This window comes from Castor canadensis, chromosome 7 (assembly GCF_047511655.1).
Source record: "Castor canadensis chromosome 7, mCasCan1.hap1v2, whole genome shotgun sequence".
Lineage (NCBI taxonomy): Eukaryota > Metazoa > Chordata > Mammalia > Rodentia > Castoridae > Castor > Castor canadensis.
In genome coordinates this window covers 110024914-110049199 of record NC_133392.1, presented here as the reverse complement: position 1 = coordinate 110049199, position 24286 = coordinate 110024914, and the positions used below count along the sequence as shown (strand labels likewise).

General features: G+C 37.5%; 1 protein-coding gene across 1 annotated transcript in view; it reads left to right on the top strand.

Moving 5' to 3' along the window:
• Cachd1 (cache domain containing 1) overlaps positions 1-24286 on the top strand; it is a 200526-nt gene that overhangs the window by 67502 nt on the left and 108738 nt on the right. The window contains exon 2 of the mRNA XM_020184245.2: positions 13592-13654. Within this exon, the coding sequence (XP_020039834.1) occupies positions 13592-13654 (63 nt within the window). The remainder of the gene's footprint in view (positions 1-13591; positions 13655-24286) is intronic.

Sequence of the window (24286 nt, the reverse complement as noted above, 5' to 3'; positions counted from 1 at the left end):
GCCCTCATTTGTAAAGGCGTAGGGACATGTACCTCCCTGAGGTGTGAGCCACATCACAAATCAGCGTGTGTTTTTTCTTTTCTCCCTCCTGCCCTATCAGGAAACCTAAAGCTTATTTTATCCCTATCCTGAACTTGGATCCTTGAACAGTGGAGATCGGTTGTTAATGTCTGAAAATTTGGGAAATGTCCCCTTTCCCACAAGTAGTTTGGCAGAACTGGATATCTCTCTCTTCCTTCCCCACCTCTCCTCTCTCCTTTTTTCTTTTTTTTTTTTTTTTTAATATCTTGTGATTTTCTTTTTTTGGGAGGATAGGGTCTTGTGTACTATTTGCCCAGGCTGGCTTTGACCCATGATCCTCCTGATCTCTGCCTCCTGAGTAGTTAGATTACAAGCTTGAGCCATTAGCCCCTGGCTCTTCCCTCCCTCCTTTTCTCTCCTCCTCTTCCTCATTCTTCTTCTCTTCCTCCTGTTCCTTCTCCTCTTCTCTATCTCTCTGTCTGTCTCTATTGCTATCTTTGTGTATATTAAATTTTTTTTAATGCAGAACTTAAAGTATGCTTGGGAAATTTGGATTTATATAGAAATTCAATATAAGGAGACTATTACTGATATTTCAGGGGATCCACAATACAAATGCCAATTGAAAAGATTCTCTGGTATAGGACTTTCCAGACAGTTCATAGAAGGCCACCTCCGTTAGTGCCACCTTGGTGATTCTTGCATATTCTGGCCTCTTCTGGGCCTGTGCACTAATTTGGACTAATTATCTATAGAGGTGGAAGTGAAAGAGTCTGCATTTCATAACAAGCAAACCCAAGATTTGTTCCATGTCTTAGGATGTGATAACCACTTAGCAATAGAAAATTAACTTCTATAGCCATTATTGAGCACCTACTGTTTGCTCCCTGTCATACTCTTTACTCATAGGGGCTAAATCCTCCTAAGTATGGCCAGAATGTAAATATTATTTGGATAGCTTATTCCATAAAGTGTGCAAATCAGTGCTTTCTAATATATTTCTAGATATGTGCAATGATCACTATGATCCAGTTCCAGTACATTTCATCCACCTAAAAAATATTGGTCCCATTAGCAGTAAGTTCCCAGAGGTAGATACTGTTATACCCATTTTTAGAGACAGAAACACAGAGTCTCTGAGCCTTTAAGCAACATGTCTCCAACCGCACAAGAAGCATGGTGCCAGGAACTAGAGTCCAACCTCCTTGCTTCCAGAGCCCATGCTCACTCCACCATACATGCTCCTTTCCAGGAATTCTGGCCAAATTAAATATTTACTTGGTGAGGAGAATAATTTCATGTTCTGGTTTTATCCTTATCCAGTAGTTTTAGATAATATATTTTCCCTTCCTTTTCCAAGTGGCATGATAGAGTAAATAAATATGGTTTAGTTTTTAATTCAGTATGTAGTGCAGCCAGATTTAAAAAACTAGCATGACATAAAATTTGCACGCTAGCAGAAGTATTTGGTTCTGTCTCTGGTTGGTGACTTCTCACATATGTTCATGGAGGCTTGATTTCCTCTTAAATGAGTAAGTCACACCAAATCTTCACCCAACACTTGATCAAATTTATTTATCAAACATTAATGGATATGTATTAGTGATTATCCTGGATGCTGGATATTCAGAAAGATGATAGCAGTTTTCATACTTGCTATGCTTAATTGATTCAAAACAGCAAATTGAACACTCTTCTAGGTGTCCTCCCATTAATTCTAGCAGCAAACCTAGTAGGTAGGTGTTCTGCCTCTATGGGGTTAGAGGCATGTTGCTTAAATTCCCATGAGGAAAACAGGCTCAGAGAGCTAAAATTGTTCTGAGTCATATATATCTGAGATAGCTGAAGTCTGGGTGATTCCAAACCCCAGACCTTAGTCTCCATTTTAGACTGCCTCCCTCGGTGGGCAGGAATTGGTTTGCCCTCTATGAGGGTCACTGCTAAGGCTTATGAATCAATATTTGCAATATAATATAAAAGTAAATATCCTGTAAGAGGATGGAAGTGTGTCTCAGACTAGCCAGGGGTTCTGTCTGAGGTACAGCTGATGGTGCGGCTCCCCCTCTCCCATAGCCACCATGGTGCTTGCTGTGTGCAGGTGCCTGGCACCTCTACAGCGTATTTACCAATGCCAGTTTACATCCCTGGCCATTTCAGCATTTCCATCCAAAGCTTTGGGCTGCAGCATACTGGAGTTTGAGGTTCTTCCCAGACAGGTGTTCCCTGCCAGGTACCCTACTAACAATCAAGGGGAAAGTCACTCTCTTGATAACCCAACTTGCACACAGATTTCTAAAGAAACTTGAGAAGCCAGTTTGTTGAGACTGGGAGCTGTTAATGTTCCAACTGAGTCTTCAATGTCAAAGCTATTTCCTGAGAAGGTACTTTTGTTTTAGGTGGAGTCACTTTGGAAAGGCTTCAGCAATGCTGATTTGGAAGAGTTTCTAATATTGGGATTGGAGTCCAGGTAATCTCAAATTCCCAAAGCCTTTCTGGGAATGCCTTTTTTTTTTTTTTTTTTTTTTAAGGAAGGATTTTTGTTTGCCTGCTTTTTTGTGTTTTGAGACAGGGTCTTACCCTGTAGCCCAGTCTTGCCTTGAACTCTTGATCATCCTTGTCTCAGCCTTCAGAGTGCTGAGATTGCTGGGATTACAGATGTGTACCCCCACTCCTGACTTTGAAGGATTTTTTTTAAAGTAACTATTCATTGAGCTCTTACTCTATGCAAGAAGAGTGTTGTATATGCACTGAACCTCACAAAATTCCTATGAGCTAGCTCTTACTGTCACTAGGAATCTAATCTCTCCAAGGCCACCCCACTGGTGATTGGCAGCATAGGGATTTTTACCTTTTTCTCTTTTTTTTTTTTTCACCCTAACAACTTGAAGAGGAATTCTACCCAGACTGTACTTATTCATTAATGTTATGTTGTGACTGTGAGCCCAGAGAGCCATCATTCAGCCAAGGTGCTAGATAATAATTATTGGTGAGAATCATGGCAAGGGCTGTTACCATGGTATTCACGTGCGTGACAGACACGCTGGCTGTGAGAGCCTGAAAAATGATGTAGTCAGGAGGACTGGGGAAACATTTATATAATCATACTAGCATCACATCCATTCTGTAAAGGTTAACTGCTTTGATTCATGTCTTAGATTTCCACGTTGAAACACATCATTTTCAAGATTTTTCATCTTAAAATATTTGCCACAACCATACTTGGCCACACCTCCTGCAGCAAAGTTCAGAAATGTACTTACAATGTTTTTAAAACAATTTATGCTGGGCTTCCAGCACTCAGGAGGTATAGGCAGGAGCATTATAAGTTGGAGGCCATCCTGACCTACATAGTGAGAACCTGTCTCAAAAACCAAAGGCCTGGGGATGTAGCTCGGTGGTAGACTGTTTGCCTACTATGCACAACCCTAGCACTGCATTAGGAAAAATCGAGTCAAATTTCATCAGCAAATGTAATTTTCTCAAAACATCCATATGTAAGAAAGAGTCTTACAATTAGCTTTTCACAAATCTGGCAATTGGCACTTCTGTAAAATTCTATTACAGCTATAGAGTAGGAATTTTAGCCTCACAGTGTTTCATAGAATTTAACTCAGTATCCCAATTTAGAAGCGAAGGAGGCTAAATGACTTTCCCAGGCCATGGGGCTGCTTAGTACAGAGCTAGGACTTGACCATATTTGTTATTTAGAGTTTGTGATACTTTGCATAATAGTTTCTGTCATTAATGATTTGCTGGAAAACGCTTCTGTTTAGAGAAGCTTCTGTTTAGACTCTCCTTTATAAAAATGGCATAACTGTACAATTCATTTGAAAAACACCCCAAATACCTCACAGTAGCATGTTTTGAAGTGTCAAAAGCTAATACTCATGTCAGAATGGAACATTGCAATTTCAGTTTAAACTCCAGCAGTTGTTTTTCGTTAAGTTATTTTTTTAAATTTAAACAAGTATTTCTCAGTCTTATTCCACAGTACTACCCCGTGTAAGCACTTTGGGGATTGCAAAATTGATTGGAATGGTCCCTGAGGACGTTGTCATTTATGGAGATGAGACACACGGGAAACTGCAAGGGCCGTACAGCTCACACTAGCAGATGACAGACCCTTGGGAAAGGGATAGACCTACGGGTTTGTAAGTGGACTAGATTTTTCTTTTTCTCCTGAGAAGGCTTAGGAACAGTTGAGGAAAGTAAATCTGTTGCTCTCTGGACAAGTGGAATAGGAACATTCTTAAAGTATCTATTTCATTATTTCAGCGCTAGTTAAAGTCCTTTTAACAGCTCTTTATTTCTTGGCAAAGATACATTTTTTTCATTTACCCATCCAAAAGTTATCTACTAAGTGCCTATTCATTTGCATAAACTTGACCTTATGCTTGAAAACCCTTCCCAGTCCGGCCCCATTCATTCTCTTCCATTTAGCTCAGTACCATTTCCAAAAGCCCCTAATGTGAAACTTGACTTTCTGTCACCACATATGACTTCAGGGTCTCTGTAGAATATGAGTTTCTTCAGGCAAGGAAAAGTGTCCTTATCTTTAAACAACACATTTCCAAGCATACAGGCCAATAGAGGGCTTTCTTGAGGCCAAGTGCCTGGAATGTAGAGTCCACCCAGACAGGGATTTGTCTGTTAGGCTCACTCTTGTGTCCCTAGGGTCCAGAACAGTACCTGGCACAAAGTAGAAGTTTAATAAAGATTTTCTTCAGGAATGCATTCTGTGTGCCAGACCCTCTCAGTAAATGCTTGGAAATGTTCTCGCCTAAGCAATTTTCTCTTTTCCTCTTTAAATCCTACCTCAAAGTCAAGCCCGTGTCCCCCACCCTTCAGAGTTTCCCCCTCTGCCAAACTCTGACAGCACCCTGGGCCTGTGCCAAACTTGGTGAGTTCTGTGGGAGTCTGGATTGTATTGTCCGCTGTTGGTTATTGTTGTTGTGTTCTTCTTCTGTCTCCTCCTCCTCCTTTTTTTTTTTTTAATTAATTTCTTCTCCCAATAAGCATGCAAGCTTCTTAAGGGCAAGGGACCATATTTTACATGGTTTCTGACTCCTTCAGAAAGGACTTGATTAACTGAGATATTAATTAAACATCACTTAAGTCTGGAAGGTTAAGCATTTCAGTGTTTCTACTGAACTTTGTCCTTAGTGGATAGATTCCCAGCGTCATATGTGTCTGTGTGGGTTTTTGCACACAGAACACTGAATATTGAGGGATTATATAAACAAAGTACCATCCCAAGAATAAGTGTGTAGCTATTAAATACCTTAATTTTTTTTCTGTCAAGGTGAAAGAAATATTCTGTAATGGAAATCTGGGGGGTGGGGTGGAGGACTATGGAGTCGGGAGTGAAAATAGGGGAGTAGGAGTTTGCTCCATCTGCCAGTGTTTGTGCAACTTGACTTTCCATTTTTGAGAGGTTGCTATCTGCGTTGTCATGAATATTACTTATAGTCGAGTTCCATTGGCTACAGGCTGTGTCTTTCCAACATGTGGAACTGATTTACTTGCCTTTTTTCCTTGTACTCCCTTTGAAAGCCAAAACAACAACAACAGAAAATCCAATAACCCTTCAGAACCTTTATTACATTTAAAGAAGTGTTTCCGGCTTGTTTCGCTTGCCTTTGTTCTCTGGGTTGTGTTTACTCCGTCGATCTTATGATTGTGAATGCTGCAACAGGAAATCAAGTGATCAAGACCAGAATCTTTGCTTGCTGAGATGATTGCTTTAGATTTTCCCTGCTAAATCCGAGTGCAGGCTGTTCCTTTTTCCTTGTAATTTCTTTTGAAGTATAGAGTTGCTGCAAACAGGCAGCCCTTTGTGAAGGTGACACTTGTCACCAACTTGTGACTGTCCCACATGCTTTCTTACTTTTCAGAGCTCATGCTGTTTTGAAGGTTGTTAAATTTAAAGGCTATCAGATTAAGGAATTAATAATTTGAAGTATCCAAGTTGCTGAGAGTGTGTGTGTGTGTGTGTGTGTGTGTGTGTGTGTGTGTGTGTGAATGTAAAGGCACTGGAAAGGAAAAAAACGGGGAAAGGACTTTGTTAATAATCTGTTGAGAGTTAATAGACTTTTGACAGCCCAGGGAACATTTTATATCATAAGGGAAAAAGATATCTGCCTCGTCTCACTAACTGGTTGAGTACCAACCAAAATATTATAGTTATCTGTGACTTAATGCCTAGATTAATGGAGGCACACATGCTCATTTGTGCTTACTAGGTACAAAGCAGCGTGGTGAGGAGTCATGGCATGGACTAGTTTCCAAAGAATTTCCACGGGGTTAGGACCTAGAAACCCAAAAGACTGGGAGGAAATAAAGTAGAATGTAACCAATATTGGTTTTTCCTGAGCAAACAAGATTTTTTTTAAAAACCTTCTTCATGTATTTTCAAATTTTCTATAAATTGTAGCATAGACAGTCTTTGCTACAGAAGTTTTCAGAAGGGAAAAACCCCTATCACTACCATCCAGCTGAGGTGTGGGACTTGCCTTGCTCTCCCCATATCTTCAGTTGTTATTAAGAGAACATCCTTAACAGATTAATTACAGTAGACCAGAATGACAACAGGATAGCTGCTGTAATGGTATATGCAACACTTCTTAACATTTTCAGTGGACTTTATCTAGATTTATCTTCATGTTTACAAGATAGACAAGTTAATGTATGTAAGATACCTAGTTCCTGGCAGATAGTAAACACTATATCAGTATTAGCTATATCAGTATTTCTAGCAACCTTAAAATAAAATAAGGAAGTATATGGAGCTGGTACATGTGTACCTGAGGTCGAATTTGATTTGTGCGAGGTCATCTATTGTGTTACTCATTATTTTTACTTTAATGTAAGCCTCTTCCTTTGCCACAGATTTCAATAACTAAGCATTTCCCTTTGTTATAAAAACTGGAATAGCCCGGTTTCTTGCCATGCACTGTGGTATTCAAGATCTATTTTTATGGCAAGGCTCAAACACAGCCTCTGCATTGCTTTTTCCCTCTACCAGCTCTTGAGGTGGTGATCCAGTGCAAATGGCTCTTTGTAGAGTCTAGCTATGTCTCTTAATGCCTGTCCTGCTTTGAGTTTGACAAGACTTTAAAAAATGTTTGTCTTTATCTGTTGCAAAGGAAATGTGTGCTCGATTTTGAGACTAGGAAGAGGAAGAGGGAGGAAATAAAATACTGTTTAGGTTCATTAGTCACAGGCAAGCTCTATTATTATTTTAGTCAATTTCTCAATTTCATGTAAGTCTTCTGTTAAGCTGATATTTGCATTGGAGTGAGGATGACTTTGCTTCCAGACTTAGCCACACTCTTACAAATATGGCCAACTTTGAGCAAGTCAATCTCTTAGAACCTCAGTAATTACTATGAAGGGTTGTTGTGAATATTGTGAGATAACATGTTCTAAAACACCTGAATGCATTCTGGGCCCTTGTCATGTACATGATAACATGTGCACACACACACAATTAGAATAATATTTGTATACTTAAATGTGTCTTAAAAATATGAACAACAAAAATGGTTATGAACATGCTTTTAATATCTGTACACTATGCTTTTGATTGGATTTAGAGGAATTTAAATTGGTCCTCTGTTGAATATTTTAATTTTTCCTTTTAGTGTTAATCCTTCTAGTACACTTAGCAAACTATTCTTTGAGCCATCTGTATCCAGAATGAACAAGTTCAAGAAATTAGAAAAAGTAACTAAGATTTATAGCATTATATCCCTGACCTGAGAAAGAAGAACGATTAGCCTCCTCAAACAGTCATTTCTCCTGGACCTTCCATATGTTTAGCAATGTGAGGTTAGTGTCTGGTAGAAATCAGGCAGTGTCTAATCTAGGGCAGAAGGATCCCTTAAAACCTAGTAGAAGATTATTCATGGGCTATGCATGGAGAAAATACGGTCATGTCTGCCATCTTTCCTGAAACACTTCAATTAAGTTGCCATCAATTCCCTTTCCAGTGATTTTAGGAGTTTGTTTAAACAACAGTACTTTCCTTTTTTAGTGGTTAATGTTGGTCAACTTGTTGAGATAACAATGGCAATCTGTATTTTCTTCCCCTTTGTCCATAATGTCTAGAACCATAGGAACCGATCCAGAGTTAAATGAAGCTATTAGGGAACTGTCAACCGTATGGACTTGCTCCAGAGACCCATAAACAGCAAGCGAATAAGTTTTTGAATAAAAAGTTAGTTTGCATTTTCTTAGCACAGATCAGGGAGGAAGACCAACTGACTCTCATTAGGCTTGTTTTCAGGTATCGATTTCTTCGCTGTGTTATTCTGCTGTAGCATTCATTTAAATGTCCTTGTTAAAATTTGGCAGAGCTGTTGGTGGAGTGAAGGTGAGGCCAACTGTCTGGACTGACCATCTTATTAAATACTCATGTAATTGTTTCTGTTCCAGCAAAGTGAAATTCTCTTGCCATCTGTTAGGCAGGCTCAATTAAACAGACAGATTTGGGAGGAGATCGAGGGTTAGGAGGGTGGATCAATCCAGTGGGGAGTGGGGACAGGGAAGGACAGAGGTGGGGAAAATAGACTATACTACACACACACGCGCACACAAGCACACATGCACACACATGCACACACGCACACACATGCACACAAGCACATACACAGCAGGATAATTTGCCTTCCCTGCCTCCCTTCTTCCCCTTTGGAGCACAGGCAGGGGAAACTATATGGGAACTATATATTCAGTCGTTGTTATGTGACTTCATTTGACTTGAACATTCTTCTTTTGGGGAGGTGAGAGACAGTGCCTAAGAAATAAAAGAATTGAGTGTACAAAGTACAGATTTCATCACATTGTGTTGTTACATACATTTAGAACGTCTAGGATGAGTGAAAGTCAGAAAAAATACTTTTATTTTGCTGAAAACTCAGGTTTGTACAGTATTGTTGGATGGTAAAATTAAATACTGTGTGAGGGAGCAATTAATATGTAGCCTCAGGGAAGGCTCAAGAGACCTTGTCTGTAAATCACTAGGTGACTCTATTGTAGTACAGCCCCAGTTTCGTTGGATTAGGGGTTGGGAATTTTATCTTTCTTTGAGTATTTACAGTTTCTCAGTTTATAGATTCTTGCCATTTGTTTTCTAAAATGCATACTTCTTAAAATATATGAAAATATTTGAATAAAGTATAAAGAGACTGCCTAGGATATAAGTTAAAAGAAAATTTATTGATGTATAGCATACTTACAAGAGATAAGTATGTTAAGAACACAGCTCAATGAATTCACAAAATACAGGGAACAGGGAAGATTCATTTTGCCTGGTTTTAAACTTGATATTAATGGAATTTGTATTCTAGTGCCTGGCTTCTTTCACTCAATATTATGTTTGTGAGAGCATCATGTGGATGGATGTTACAGTTATTCGTTCTTTCTCATGACTGAACATTCCATTATGTGAATATACTGAACACATCACAATTTGTTTTCCCGTTGCTGATTGGCATTTGGGTATTTTCCAAATATGAACACTTCTACATTTGTCTGATGATGAGTATATAATCAATTGTCCACTAGGTACATACCAAGGACTGGATTTGTTGTGTTGTAAGATGTGCCTATAATATTCCAAACTGTATGTATTAATGAGAGAAAGGTCAATTTGTCTTTGTATCAGAATACTCAGTTCCCATGACTATAAGAATAAAAGATTTTATTGTTTTCTCTTAATTATGGAAAAAAATTTAAGTAATAACAAGGATTCAGTGAAATATCTTTATTTAAAAATAACTTTAAATATCCACAATAAAGTGTTGGTACTTTGTGTATTTGATGGGAATCTTTCAGAGCAGGAAAGAGGAGAGAGGTTGATGCTGAGTAGTACTTTTTGCTTCACTTCTAGGGATTTGCAAACAGGAGAATTTTGACTCTCTTCGCTTGTATTCAAATTGAGAGTTGAGATTTCTGGAATTCCTTTGGTTCTCTGGGAAGTTCAGATAAGGGGAAATGACAATGTGGAATAGGATGCAGAATGACCACCTGCCTCCTCAATCCTGAGCTTGTTACTGGCAGTAAACCATCCAAGAGGATGGAGACTGACCTGTTGGGATTGCACATCCATTTCATAGTTTTAGGAAACCTTCCCTTTTGGTTTCCATTTTCAAGTCCTCTAATAGCCAAGAAAATATTTTCCTCAAGGTCATTAAAATGTCAAGTAGGGTTCTATTATTTTGAACTCCTGATTTTCACATCCTCCCCCTCCCCGAGAAAAAAACCACCCCACGTTCCTTTTTTTTCCCTACAATATTACATAGTAATTGTATAAGATATTTGTCTGGGACTCTTTAATTGCTCCTGACATTATTCCTTGGTAATAAAATAGAAAAAAAAAAAAAGCTAAATCTTATTTTCCTCCAACATAGAGAGATATTAGGATCCCTAGGCTACCCAATCTTTTTCTTGGCAATGTGAATCAATTTAAATAGTTCAGTTAAAAGCAATGCCTACTTTTAACCAAGGTCTCACTTCGGGCCTCAGCACTCCCAAGTTTTGACCTGGGATATATTTTCTAGTTGAGCTGTAGCTTTTTGCGTCTGTAAAGAATGGTTTCTGATCCCTACCTTGCCTACCACACACAGTGTTGTGGAGATCAAATGCAGTGACCCATATGAAACTGTAAACTTTAAAAGTTCTGTGCTTTTCAGAGTTGAGCTTAGCCAGCCTTGCATTTTAGGAAAGACAGTTACTGTCCATAGAGCTAGCACATGAGAGAAATACGCTCTAGACATAGCTCAAGAGAGATTTTTGTGCACACACACACAAGGCCAGCCTTTTAACCTTGCACTAAATATGGCTGGTAGTGAGTAACTATCTAAGTTCTGCTGGCCTCTCACTGAAGTTCTTAACCCTCATAACTATCACCTGAGCAAGGAGAGAAGCAAAAAACTGTTTGCTTTGGTGATAGCCCCAAACTTGACCCTACAAGATTGTGTTTTACTTCGGGTGTGGCTAGAGGATGGCACATATACAACAAGTAGTCTACAGAATCGCCTCTGCTTGCCTCTAGAACTAACTTATTTATTGCTTTAATTTTTTTTCTTTTACCCATCCACATTTATTAGGTATAGAGAGAATATAAAAATGTCTATATGTCATAAAATGGTGTACATAAAATATTAGCCATAATTACTGTTAAGAAATAAAATAGGGATTGAAACAGCTTTGTGAACCATTCCTGGTATCTGTTCTTTATTTCTGTTGGAGTAATTCACCTTTCTTTTAACACAAGAAGGAAATATCTCATTTGACTATTGGTAGGTGTAGTCTTGAGCACAGTAGATCTGATTGGCTTTACTGGAGTAGTCCAGACCTCCTTTCTGTCACTTCCTGGGGGACCACCTTTTAAGTTGGGACAGATACTGTATCTGTTGGGATATCCCTGGAATGAATTGAGTAAGAAGTCAACATTGATCAAGATCTGGAATCACTACATGAATTATGTTAATTTTTTTAATTAAAATGTACTCTCGGTGAGAACAATTTTAAAAAATCAAATTAGATGAAAATACAGAATATATTCTGGAGGATTTGGGTGGCAATGACATTGGCTCAGCCTCTAGTGAACTAGTTGTAGGAATGAAGGTGTATAGGTTCCTGTTTCATGATTTGGAATCCCGATGGCCCTTTATTATAAGACACCCCCAAAGAGATCTGGAGCAGAAAGAGCCCTGTATTCAAATGCGTTCATTGATATGTGCAAGAAAATGGATGGTTTTGTGGCTTCATAATGGCTATAAATCCATATCAGTTCTAGTTAGTATTTAGTGCCAGATGTCATATTTTGCCAAACAAATGTGTTATGTAAAGCTTTGTGGATTTTTAGAGCCTTTTGAATTTTGGAAAACACCTAGGAATTGCTGATCTGCATTATGATGATTAGGTGCTAGCTCCCAACAGGAAGCTAGCAAATTCTTAGAGGACAGAGCTGGGAGCACCAGCTCTGGAGTAGCACTAATTGGGTTCAAATTCCACCCTAGCCAAGTGATTTTGAGCAAGTTTTTAAACCTCCCAGGGTCTTAGCTTTCATCTTTAGAGCTACAGCAATTTTAAAATGAAGATTAAGTAAGATGTGCACATGAGACACCATACATGCATTGACTTCGATTTCTTCATCTATATAATGGAGACAATCACAGTGTCTATCACAAAGGTGTTCTCTAAGACTTAAATAAGCATGAAGATGTAACATGCATACTTAGACGTTCGCCTCATAGCAACCATTTAATTTTAGCCATGTTATTATCATTGTGAGCATTGCTAGAAATCTGTAATGAAAATTTTCCTATCAGCGTATTCATTTTTAGGAAAATCAACATCTGCTGACTGAACGAGTGGCACATTGTAGAATGATTGGGAGATAACGATGATGACAATTTTCCAAGCTGAAATTCCATCCAAAGTCCTTCCCAAGTTTGTTTGCTTTGCTCCACCCCGTGCCCCACCCCACCCCCACCAAGCCTCAGCACCTTGATCTTCCTTCATTTGCATTCTATTTAGATTGTACAGTGCTTTATGAACTTGGCACTTGTCTTTCTCACCACAGCCGTGCAGGTGTGTTAGGCTGCCTGGGAAGCTTTCCCAGATGTTGACAAACCCTTGGCAGCAGGGTAGAAAAGAAAAAGGAAATTTTGGCTGCTGTCTTCAGATCTGACTTCTTACTCATCTGGAGAGTTCAGTGATATCTTTAAAGCTTTAAGATAACCGACAAGTCTGCTGCTCTTTTTTTGTGCCTCTTAACAGATACGTAACTTGGATCCTCATTTTTTTTAGTTTGTTACATGTTCATCTCTTATGATTGCTCAGTTACGGATATGATTTGTTTGAGTACTAAGTCTGCAGAGACGCTTTAACTGTGGGCAGCATATGGAGTAGTGGGTGTAAGCTAGGCAGGGATCCGTGGAAGAATGTGTGTGTTTGTGTGCCATAGCTTGGCCTAACGTCTTGGCAAGGCCCTCTCGTTTCCTGGCATGTAAGAACTGGATCTTGTCTTAAGGCCACACATATTTGGCACGTCCATTATGTTACTCTCCCAGGGGGGTGCTTGAGTAACGAAGGTGATAGATTATATTGGGTGGGTACTGGCTGGACAGGGACAAGAGAGAATATGGAAAGAATTCTTTTTAAGGAGCTTTTAAGGCATGCATTAGATTTTCATGTCTGTAAACAATTACAGCATTCAGGGAGTGCAGGATTCAAATGAGAAACACAACTTGGTCAGATTATAGCAGTCGGATAAAATGGCATGGGCTCCGGAAATCTGTAATTAAATGTATTTTTGAAAATGAAAAATATAGTGTAACATCTGGCTTATTTCACTACAGAAGTGCTTGGGTAATGCTTATATAAGCATGATTGACTTTGGCTGATATTTGGGTTTCTCTCTGTAAAATTACTGTGTTTTAATTAAATTTTTTGTACTAGATTCTGTTTGTGTTATATGCAACAAATTACTCACACACACATTCAGAAAATGACTCTTATTTAGAAAATCTAATGTTTGTTCATTTTCTTCTTCTTGCAGCGAATATTCAACTCGTTTGTTTACACTGAGAAAATCTCAAATGGAGAAAGTGAAGTACAGCAGGTAAGAAGCGACTGAGCACCTGACGTTCCTAGTCTTGTTGCTGGATGCGGCTTCTTCTTGCTTCCCCAGAAGTGTCTCCTGGAGGCTTCCTTGTGCTCTTTCGATGTACTTTCTGATACATGTTGTGCACAGTGGTCCTCCCTCGGGTCCATAGAAGCAGTTAAAATAATGGTTATGTGGAGACTTTTCTTTCACTCATGCTGCATCCTGCAAATATTTGCTTTCTTTTTTGTTTTGAACATCTCTAATCTATTCAAATCTGAAATTATTGAAACAATTTCATCTACTGTAGAGAGGAAGTACTCAGCCTTTGGAATCAGACGAGCCCCATGTCACATTCTGGTTTTCCTCTTTACTCTGTGACCTTGAGCTGTGGTTATACAAGCTTAAATAAAGGGATCATAACATGTGCCCTATGGTGTCGTGAGAATTAAATGATGTCAAATTATCTGAGAATAAAGTGAAGTCACCTATGTGAAAGGTTCTGCAAGAAGTAGCTTGTTGGATGTTGCCTTCTTCTGGTCTTTTTCTTTTCTCTTTTCTCTTATTCTCCCTTTGCTTCTTTCAGTGTTCTGTGCAGTCAAGAAGTTTTGAGGCCAGATTGTATTTATTTATAGCTAGCTTCAAATGGGCTGCCCCTAAATTAAAACATAGTGCTGGTGAGCTTGGTCATAAATAATTAATCTGTGCTTGAGAAGAAGAGTAGTAAAAAGGAGTGGGTTTTAATTTCAACTAACCTACCAACTTCATTACAGCATGTGACCGTCAACTGGTAATTTGAAGCTTGGTTTGAAACTTAAGTTTAAAAAAAAACAGAACCAAGCTATAAACCAGAGTGTAGCAGAGTGCTTCCACAGAATTAAAAGATAAGGATAGTAAAATGCGGAATAACTCAAACTCTTTAAGTTTTTTCTATTATTTTATTCATGGAGAATAGCTTGACCTAATCTAAACTTCAAACGTGTTCTCTAAGAAGAAAAAGCTTTGCAAATGTCATTACAGTGAAGTTATTTATAGGATAGCTATGTATTTATAATAAATTACTGTGATTTAATCTTGAAATTCAGTATTTCCTGTTTATAGACATTGACATTTTTAAAACCAGTTTTGGCAGGATAACTTTAAAGTAGAGATACCCATATATGCTTTTCTTAGCTTTAGATTTTAAGACTTATAACCAGAATTTGTAGATGTGGACTGTTGCACCAAGTCTTATCTTCACAATTCCTGCCTTAGTTTTATTCCAGAAAACTAGAAAGTACATTAGGATCATTAAATCTTTAAAAAAAAAAAAATTGTGGGTGACAATTTCTATACAAAGCACGTTGGAGGAAACTTTTCTGGAGACCAAGGGCTATTGGATAACAATTTGAAGAAAGTGATCTGGATATATCAGTTTTGCTCCTTTTCTTGAAGTAACGGATACAAGTTCTTACTTTGACTGCTTTCAAACACGCAAGTCTTTTATGCTCATGGGCTGATAGCATTGCTTTACTTAGTAGCTCTGACCAAGTTTGGAAACTTTTAATAATAATTTCTTAGAAATTATAGCAGCTGATTGAGCACTTAGAGGACAATGGTGCAGGGCCATTTCACTGTATTATCATACTGATGTTTGCCAAATAGCCTGAAAGGAAAGGAGGTTATCCTCCTACGGGTGAGGAGACTGAGGCCACCAGAGATCAAATGAGTTACCTGTGGCCTATGACTATTCAATAGGAAAGCTACTTATGTCAAAATCAGTTTGACATAAATGTATGTTGTCTGTATTTTTAATTTGACAGCTCATTTTAATAATGTATCTTTTCATTCAAAACAGAAGTCTTGGGAAAATTCTGTCTTTCCATAAATTCAAATGAAGGAGAATTACCACTGTTCTGTATCTTCTCATTAATTGTCAAGAAATTCTTTCTTATGCTGAACCCAAATGTACTTGTCTTTAACTTCTCACCATCTCTCTAATCTGCCTCCTAGAAACATGCAGAACAAATGGATCTTATGTCTCCTTCCTAATATATGGAGATAATGATATCATTTAGCCTTAATTTTAATATACTGAAGTCCTTAAAACTTTCTCCTCCTATGACATGATTTCTAGGTCCCTTCAGCACAGTGGTTTGTATAACTGTATTAATAAAAGTTTACCTTTAAATATTTACTGAAAAGTTTGCTGTCACTTCTTTATGATGATACTTCTATAGAGACCCCCATTTTATAGTGAGAAAACAGAGATTCCCAGTACTTTCTTAACTTGATTAAAAACCACCCAGAAGCCCAGGCAAAAAAAGTTGTGAGATCCTATGTCAGTGGAAAAAACGTTGGTCTGGTAGCACATGCTGTATTCCCAGCAAGGGCAGGAAACATAAAATAAGATCATGGTCCAGGCCAGGTCTTGCAAAAAGTAAGACCCTGTCTTCAAAATAACCAGAGCAAAGAAGGCCTGGAGTTGTGGCTCAAGTGGTAGAGTACCCGCCTAACAAGCGCAAAGCCCTGAGTTCAAACACCAATAGTTCCAAAAACAAAACAAAACAAACTATCATCAACAAAGCAAAAAACCTGCCCAGAAACTCTGGATCCTGTCATCCTGGACAGTTCCCAGGATGAAATCTGCGGGGAATGTTTACCTTGTATGTTCCCTAGTCTGTAAAATGTGCCTCCATCACCTTTACTCACACTCTTATCTCCTTTGAACTTCAAAACACTAGTATGTAATTAAGCTGGCTTTTTAAAACTTATGAAACACATAAAGACATGTATAAAACATGTAGGTATAAAGAAACATATTTAAATGAATGTTGCAATGAACTACCAGGTAAAGAAATAAAACATTACTAGACTTAAAAGAAGGCCCTGCCAAAGAGGGCATTGATTCTTTCTCCCAGAGGTACCCTAATTCTAATTTTAGCCATTCTCTTTCTTTTTCCATATTTTGACTTGTTTTGTATAGCTCCATCCCCAAATTGACCTTTACTTTTGGATATTTTTATTCTTTATATGACTCTCATGCATATTGTTTCCATTCATGTAACAGTCAGTGGCAGCTCCTTCTCAAAGCATCTATGTTGACATCTCAATAAATAAAGTTATTTATTTTTAATACTATGGTATTACATTTGTGATTTATGGATCCATTTTGCAGTTGATTTTGTTTGGATTGTTTCTGGTGTTTTGATGTTTGTTCACATCTTCATATAGTTTAGATGGGTTAAGTCTTTAATTGAAGGAGCGTCATTATCCCTGGCCTTCTGCCAATTAAATGCTGGTAGGAGCATGTATTGTACGTGTGTCTCTGCACACGTTTCTAAATGCCCTAAATTTCTGGGTGTAGGGTGTTCAGCTCAGGCGGGTTATCCCTTCACTGGGTTTCCAGTGCCCAACATGACTACACAACGCCAAACTAAACACTGCTTCCCACGTGGTTGCCATAGGTCACTTTCCTAAGGTAGTGTTACAGATTTGCTGATGTATGTCCTCTTCGATATTTAGTATTCTCTGGATTTTAGTCTTTTGCCAATTTGTGGTGTTTAAAAGGATATCTTAGGAGCTTAATTTGTTTTGCTCTGACTATTAATGAGGCTGAAATGACTTTTTGTATATTTTATGGTGTTTTTAGTTTTGGATTTTGGTTTTTAATTTTTATTGATTTATTTTTCTTATTTTGAGGTACTAGGGATTGAACCCAGGGTCTCATCTCTTTTTTTCTTTTATTTTTATTATTGTTGTTGTACTGGGGGTACATTGTGACAAAGTTCTTACAATGTATCACAGTTGAATTCACCCCTCCACATTTTTCCTTGTCCACCCTCCCCACATTCCCAGAACAGTTTCTGCAGGTCTCATTTTTTCATTTAGATATATATGTACAAAATCTTGGCACCATATTCACTCTCCTATACCCTCTCCCCAATCTTCCTCCCTTTCACTGGTACCACCCTTTTATTGTTGTTTATGTCACATGTCTGTTAATACCCTTTTGACATTTTTTTCTTGTTGCTTATTTTAGAAATGCCGTCTGTGTCCTAGATCAGCTGTATCCAAAGTGAGCGGTCTGTGATGATAAAGATGTCCCTTATCAGTGCTGTCTAGTAAAACAGCCACTAACCACATGTGGCTACTGATCACCTGAAAGGTGTCTAGAGCTACTGAGTAATCAGATTTTAAATTTTACTTGACTTTAAGTAAAGTAGCCACCAGTGGCTGTGCCTTAAAAATTGTATGCTTCAAAAATATGTTCTCCTTATTTTTTACTTGTCCTCTCACTTCATTATATCTTTTAAGGAATTGAAAGCTTTAAAGTTGAATCAGTTTTAAAAATCAGGTTTTCCTTTAGGTTTCTGCTTTTTGTGTTTCTGTGCAAATGATTCAATTCTACTCTCAAAGACATGAAGGAATTCTGCTATGCTGTCTTCTAAAATTTTTCCTCCTTTATTTAAGATATCCACCTGGAATTGATTTTGGTGTAGGATGTGAGGTAGGCATTCAGTTTTGTTAATTTCTCAAACCATGTGCATTTCAAATGTTCTCTCACTGTCTATTGAACTATCTGTCCTTTCTTCATTTGGTTGTGGCATGTTTTCTCTCATTGGTGGATTTCCAAGTTTGATTTGGTTCCATTGGTGTGTTGTTCTATCATTGAGCCAATATCAAGCTATCTTCCTGACTACACTTTTATGACAAGTTTTGATGTCTGATAGGATATCACTTCTACTTCTGCTTCTATTGATTGCTTTCCCTTGCTGGCAATGCCATGAGTTTTATCTCCTATCACTGATGTCCTGTGATATCACCAGAGTGGAAGGCATGGGCCTATATTCTAAGAATGAAAGGGGAATTTGGTGCTGGCTTTCCTCCAAGGCATCCTGCTTCTATGAGGAACTCAGTGCCCCCACACAGTTTTTTTGTTTTTGTTTTTTTCTCCCTCCATTCATGCCTCTTAATTATAAATACAATTATAACTGCAAGCAGGATGTGTTTTGATAAGTCAAAAAAAAAACAGCTTAGTTATGCAAAACAGATTATTTTTTGTGACCTATGTGCTTACAATCTTTAGGTGAAGGGTAATTACCTTTTACACTTGTTAGGGGTTTTTGGTTTTTTGTTTGTTTGTTTGTTTGTTCATTTTTCTATATTCTGTACTTTCTAAAATCCTGACAGTGCTTTTTTTGTTCATAATTTCTCCTTTGAGTTAATGAAAACTAGAGCCCCATAGGTTCTTGTCACCCCCATTTACTAATCTAATTGAGAGTTGGATCTTTCTTCAGCATACTACATAACTTGGCAGGAAAGCTAATATATTGTTAATATCTGGTTAAGGGAGCAAAATAATTAGCGCTAATAAAAAACATTTTGTGATTCTTGACTTTTACCACAAAACTCTCTGTGGTATATTTTTTTTCCTTGCCATTATTTCTTTTACATTAGCACTCATGGTCTTGGACTAAATTGCCTAACAGTATATTTTAAATCTTTGATTAGTTCACTATGTGTAGTTTTGCTGCCCAAAATTTTGGTAATAGTCTCAAAAAAAAAATCCAATGCTCACATTCTTGTGTGCAGCACTCCCATGGACTCCAGTTTTGAATGATTCAAGAAATTAAGTTGTGTGTACACATAAGGAAATTATATGAAATTGAATATGTACCCAAAAAATCAATTTTTGAGCAAGTGGTTCAGAAAGTAGCAAAACATACACTCCTAAAAGACAAAGTAGTGAAGAAGAAATAAAAGGAGCCAGGATCTTGGGGAGCTAGATTGGTTCACTAAAGGAGTCAAAGCCACCTTGGACTCATTTCAAGAGTTAGTTCTAACTTTTTCTCAAGTGGTCTAGTAATTATTTATGTTTATAATTGACTCAATCAAATGGCAAATATATTTTCATAATTAACAATTCAGAAGCTGTTGAATTACCAGCAGCAATGATTTTGGAACACTTCAATATTCATTTGAAGTGGGCAAATGTGGTAAGAGAACCACTTGTACAGGAAACAAACCCAACATTTGGTCAGGGGCATTCCTCTAGCAGTTCAGTTTTTAGCTCTTCTAGATTATATTGGTCAGCAGGTAAATATTCTGTTCTCTCTTAAACTTATAGAGAGTCATTTCCTTGACCCCACTTACTTCTCTAGCCAGTGTCCCATTTATTTCTTCCCCCTTGAAGCACAGCCCTTCGAGAGCACTGTCAGGCCTACACGAGAGCCACGAGTGACCTCCACTTTTACAGAACTAACAGTAACTTGAACCAGTGATCCCTTCCATTTTCTTGATTACTTTCAGAGATCACACTTGCCTCCTTCCCTTTTTTGGGCACATTCTTGCCTTGAAACCTTTGCATTGGCTATTCTGACATAGGTCCCCATGCGCCCTCACCCCCTGCAAGTCTTCTCAGATGTCACCATTCAATGATGTGGTCACTGTATTTAATACTTCAGTCTACTTCATTCCCCATGTTCCCAATTTTCTTTTGCCCTTCTACAATTTCTTTATCCATAGCACTGTTTATTCTCTTCCAATTATAGGGCACTGACTTTATGGAACTGTTTTGAAAGCAGTCCTTCCCCCTTTACTTTCTGAAGGGTTCTTTCTTTCTTAGATATCTGCTAATATCCACTGCAGCACCATCCAGATGTGAAATGTTCTTTGTAACTGGTTTTAGATGATACAGGTAGAGTTTTTGGTTGTAGTAATGGTGGTGGTTTTGCTTTTGATTGTTTAAAATTTACTGTTTGATCTTGTGTCAGTTTTGGCAACCCTAGAGAAATTTGTCCTTTCATCTAAGTTACCCAATTTGTTGGCATAAATGTATTTATAACATTCATATTTTTTATATCAATAGGGCAGGAGAACAAGAGAGCAAAATCAATAAAATGAAATGCTGGCTATTCTTTGAAATGACCAAGAAAATAGTTAAACTTTTAGCCAGATGGAGAATAAGAAGTGTAGAGAATGACAGAGAACTTAATGATAACCCATTTTCCAAAAAACAAACATGTTTTCTATTTCACTGATATATGTTCTTTATTATTTCTTTCTTCATCCTTTAACCTTTGCTCTTTTTCTAGGTTCTTTAGTTGGAACATTAGGTTGCTGGCTTTTACCTCTTTGTTTTTTCAACTAGAAGTATTTAATGCTATGTAAGTGTTTCTTTAAACACTGTTTTATTTGCATATTTTCATCCTCACTCAGTTTTAAATATTTTCTCATTTCTTTTATGATTGCTTCATTGACCCGTAGATTACTTTGACATGTGTCAATTTCCAAAAGATTTGGAGTCTTTAAAAAATTTTTTTCATTATTGATTTTTCCTTCCTTCCTTGCTTCCTTCCTTCCTCCTTCCCTCTCTCTCTCCCTCCTTCCCTCCTTCCTTGGTGACTCTGCCACTTGAGCCACACCTCCAGTCCATTTTGCTCTGGTTATTTTGGAGATGGGGTTGAAAGCTATTTGCCCAGGCTGGCTTTGAACTGCTGTCTTCCCCATTTGCCTCCCAAGGAGCTAGGATTCAGACGTGAGCCATTAGTACCTGGCTTGTTACTGTTTTCGAATTGAACATCAGTGTAGCTAGAGAAAAGAACTCTGTATATAATTTCAGTTCCTTTTAATTTATTGAGACTTGGGTTTTATAGCCTAATATATGATCTGTCTTGGTGAATATACCAAATGAATATGAAAAGAATGTATGTTCTATAGCTGTTGTGTGATCTTTATATATACATGAGGTTAAGGTGGTTGATGGTATTCTATGGTAGTGGTGTGATTTTTAAATTTTTATATAATTTTATCATTTGCTGAAAGGCCACTAAGATTTTCTGTTATAATGATGGAATTTTATATTTTTTACATTTAGTTTTGTTCATTTTTCCTGATGTTTTAAGTCTTCAATACAGGGCCCATCCACATTAAACCTAACGTTACCATGTCTTCCAGATGAGTTGTGAATTGTGGTGAAATGTGATCGTTAGTAATTATGCTCTGTGTTTGCAGTCTGTTTTTCTTGATATTAACACAGCAGCTCCAGCCCTCATATACAGTCTGTTTGCATGGTATTCCTTTTTACGTGCATTTACTTTTAATGTCTCTATTGCTAAAAATGCATGTCTTACAAGCAGCATTTCTTGCATAGTTTTTAAAGTATGTGCTCTAGAAACTACAATCAATACTCTTGATTTATTGCAATCTACTTAAAGTTACTGTTGCGTTGCACTTCACATGAAATCTACAGCCCTTTCAACCTTATAGGTCCATTGCCTCAGCACTGTCCTGTGTGCCAGCTGAGCATATCTAGTAGGTCTACACATACAGCAACTGCACAAGGCTGTATGATAGCTTTTGCTTCCAACTGCCATATTCAAAGAAATTAAATGAAAAAATATTGTGCATCCCCCCAGACTTACCATTTACAGTGCTTTTCATCTCTTTCTAAAAATTCCACATGATAATGAGTCTGAAGGACTTCCTGCCACCAGGATATTCTGATGGCCAATTCTCTTGGTTCTCCATTATTTTATGCATTCAAAAACTGTCTCTAATCTATCCCTTAAAAGATGTTTTTGTTTTTGTTTTACTTCATACTGAATTCTGGTTTGACATTTTTTTTTTTGCTTTAAAGCATTTAACTACCTGGTGGACGCCTTAGCTTCTAATCACGAATCAGTAAAAGTTGTTATCCCGTGTACAGTGTTTTTTGTTTTGTTTTATTTGTCTTTCCCTGACTGGTCTCAAGATTTTCCTCTATGTCTTGCTTTCTAGTAATTTGACTATGACTATGTCTGTGTAGACAGAGTAATCTTTAATATTTATTCTGCTTGGTGTATTTTGGGGATGGTTCTTTTTGAGCTTTCTAAATCTGTCAATATGTCTTTCATCAAATTTGGGGGTTTGAGGACATTATTTCTTCACATATCTTTTCTAATCATCTCCTCTGCTTCTGCCTCTTAGCAAATTATATGTGTGCTATATGTATGTTTGTTATTTACAAGAACTGCCTGATGCAATAGATTTTCCTCTTCCTTTTCTTCATTCTTTTTAATCTTCAGATTAGCCATTCTGCTATTATAAATTTCATATATTTTTCAGCTCTATGATTTCCATTTGTTACTTTTTAATAGATTGCTGAGATCTCTCTTTTCATGCATTGCAAGCATATTTTCCTTTACATCCTTGAGTGTAGTTAAAATAGCCTTAGATTCCTGTCTGTTGGTTCTAACATCTGCAAATATATCTACAAATATTTTGACATTTTCTCTGCTGACTACTTTTTCTTGGTAATGGGGTTTTGAACTCAGGGCCTTGTACTTGCTAGGCAAGCACTCTACCTCTTGAGCCATGGCCCCAGCTATGCATTTTCTTGATATGTCAGTTTTTTAGTTGTGCCTTTTGAATTTTGTCATATTTCATTAGAAGAGTGTTTTTGTTTCTAAGTTTTACCAGGTAATTAACTTGACTGAACTCACATTGCTAATCTGTATCTTAGAGAATAAACAGGTCAAATCTCAGCTCATGTTATTCTTAGATGGAGTTTGCCCAGTAAGAATGTTTCTAGCCTAGAGATTTTTTTCAAATACTTTTTATTATTTAACATACATTCTGGTAGATTTTTTTTCTATGTTATTTTTCTAAGTTATTATTTGATAATGAGAATTTATCTTACAAGATTTGATATTGAATTTCACAAAATATCATTCCCTGGGCCATAGTAAAGAAGAAGAATATTAGTTTTATAAGAACATTGTGTTTGGATGATATTAATACTCCAAATTATTCTTTTATTCAAGCATAAACTCAGGGTGCAGTCACGAAAAGAAAGCCAAAGCAATGAAATAAGGTCCACTGGAAAGAAGGGCAGAGATCTAGGTGCAAACTTTGCACAGAAATCTATCCCTTTCACAGAGAAGAAGGGTAGAACAACATACCTGTGTCTACAAATGCTGGCTAGCTCATCCCTTAAAGAGATTATGAATTGATAAGAAGGGGACTTAGGCAGAAAGGAGCAAAATAGAGGGGATAAACCAAATCGGTTATAATACATATAAACATGGAAAATTCACAATGAAACACCCTGTATAGCTATCTTAAACAAAAATGTCTTTTATTTTTTCCCACAAAAAACAGAGAACAGGAAGGCAAAACAGGTCCTATCTGGTGGGTGGGTACCAGTGGGAGTGGGGAGGATAGAAGGAAAGGGTGTAGGAGGGTGAATATGGTAGAAATATGTACTCATGTATGAAAATGGAAAAATAAGACTTGTTGAAACTATTCCAGGAATGGGAGAGGGGAGGGTAAAGGAGACAGATGGAGGAGTTGACTTCAACTATGAAATATTGTAAGAACTTTTGTAAATGTACCCCAGCACAACAATAATATGATAAGAAAAAAAAAAGAGATTATGAATTGAAAGTCAACCTTAGAGATGTCTCTATATGTGCTAAACTGTAAAGCACAAGTCCCAACTAATACAATATTTCAACACTTTAGAGCTGGAAGAAACTCAAGGACTATGAAGACAAGACCAGAAAGCTTAGGAAACCTCCCTCTATTCTTTTTTGGACAGCTCCAGTAGGAGTGGCTTTGAGATAGACAAGTTAAGACCCTTATCTTTTGAGATGGAAAACATGAGGTCCAGGCAGAACTCTTGTCTTT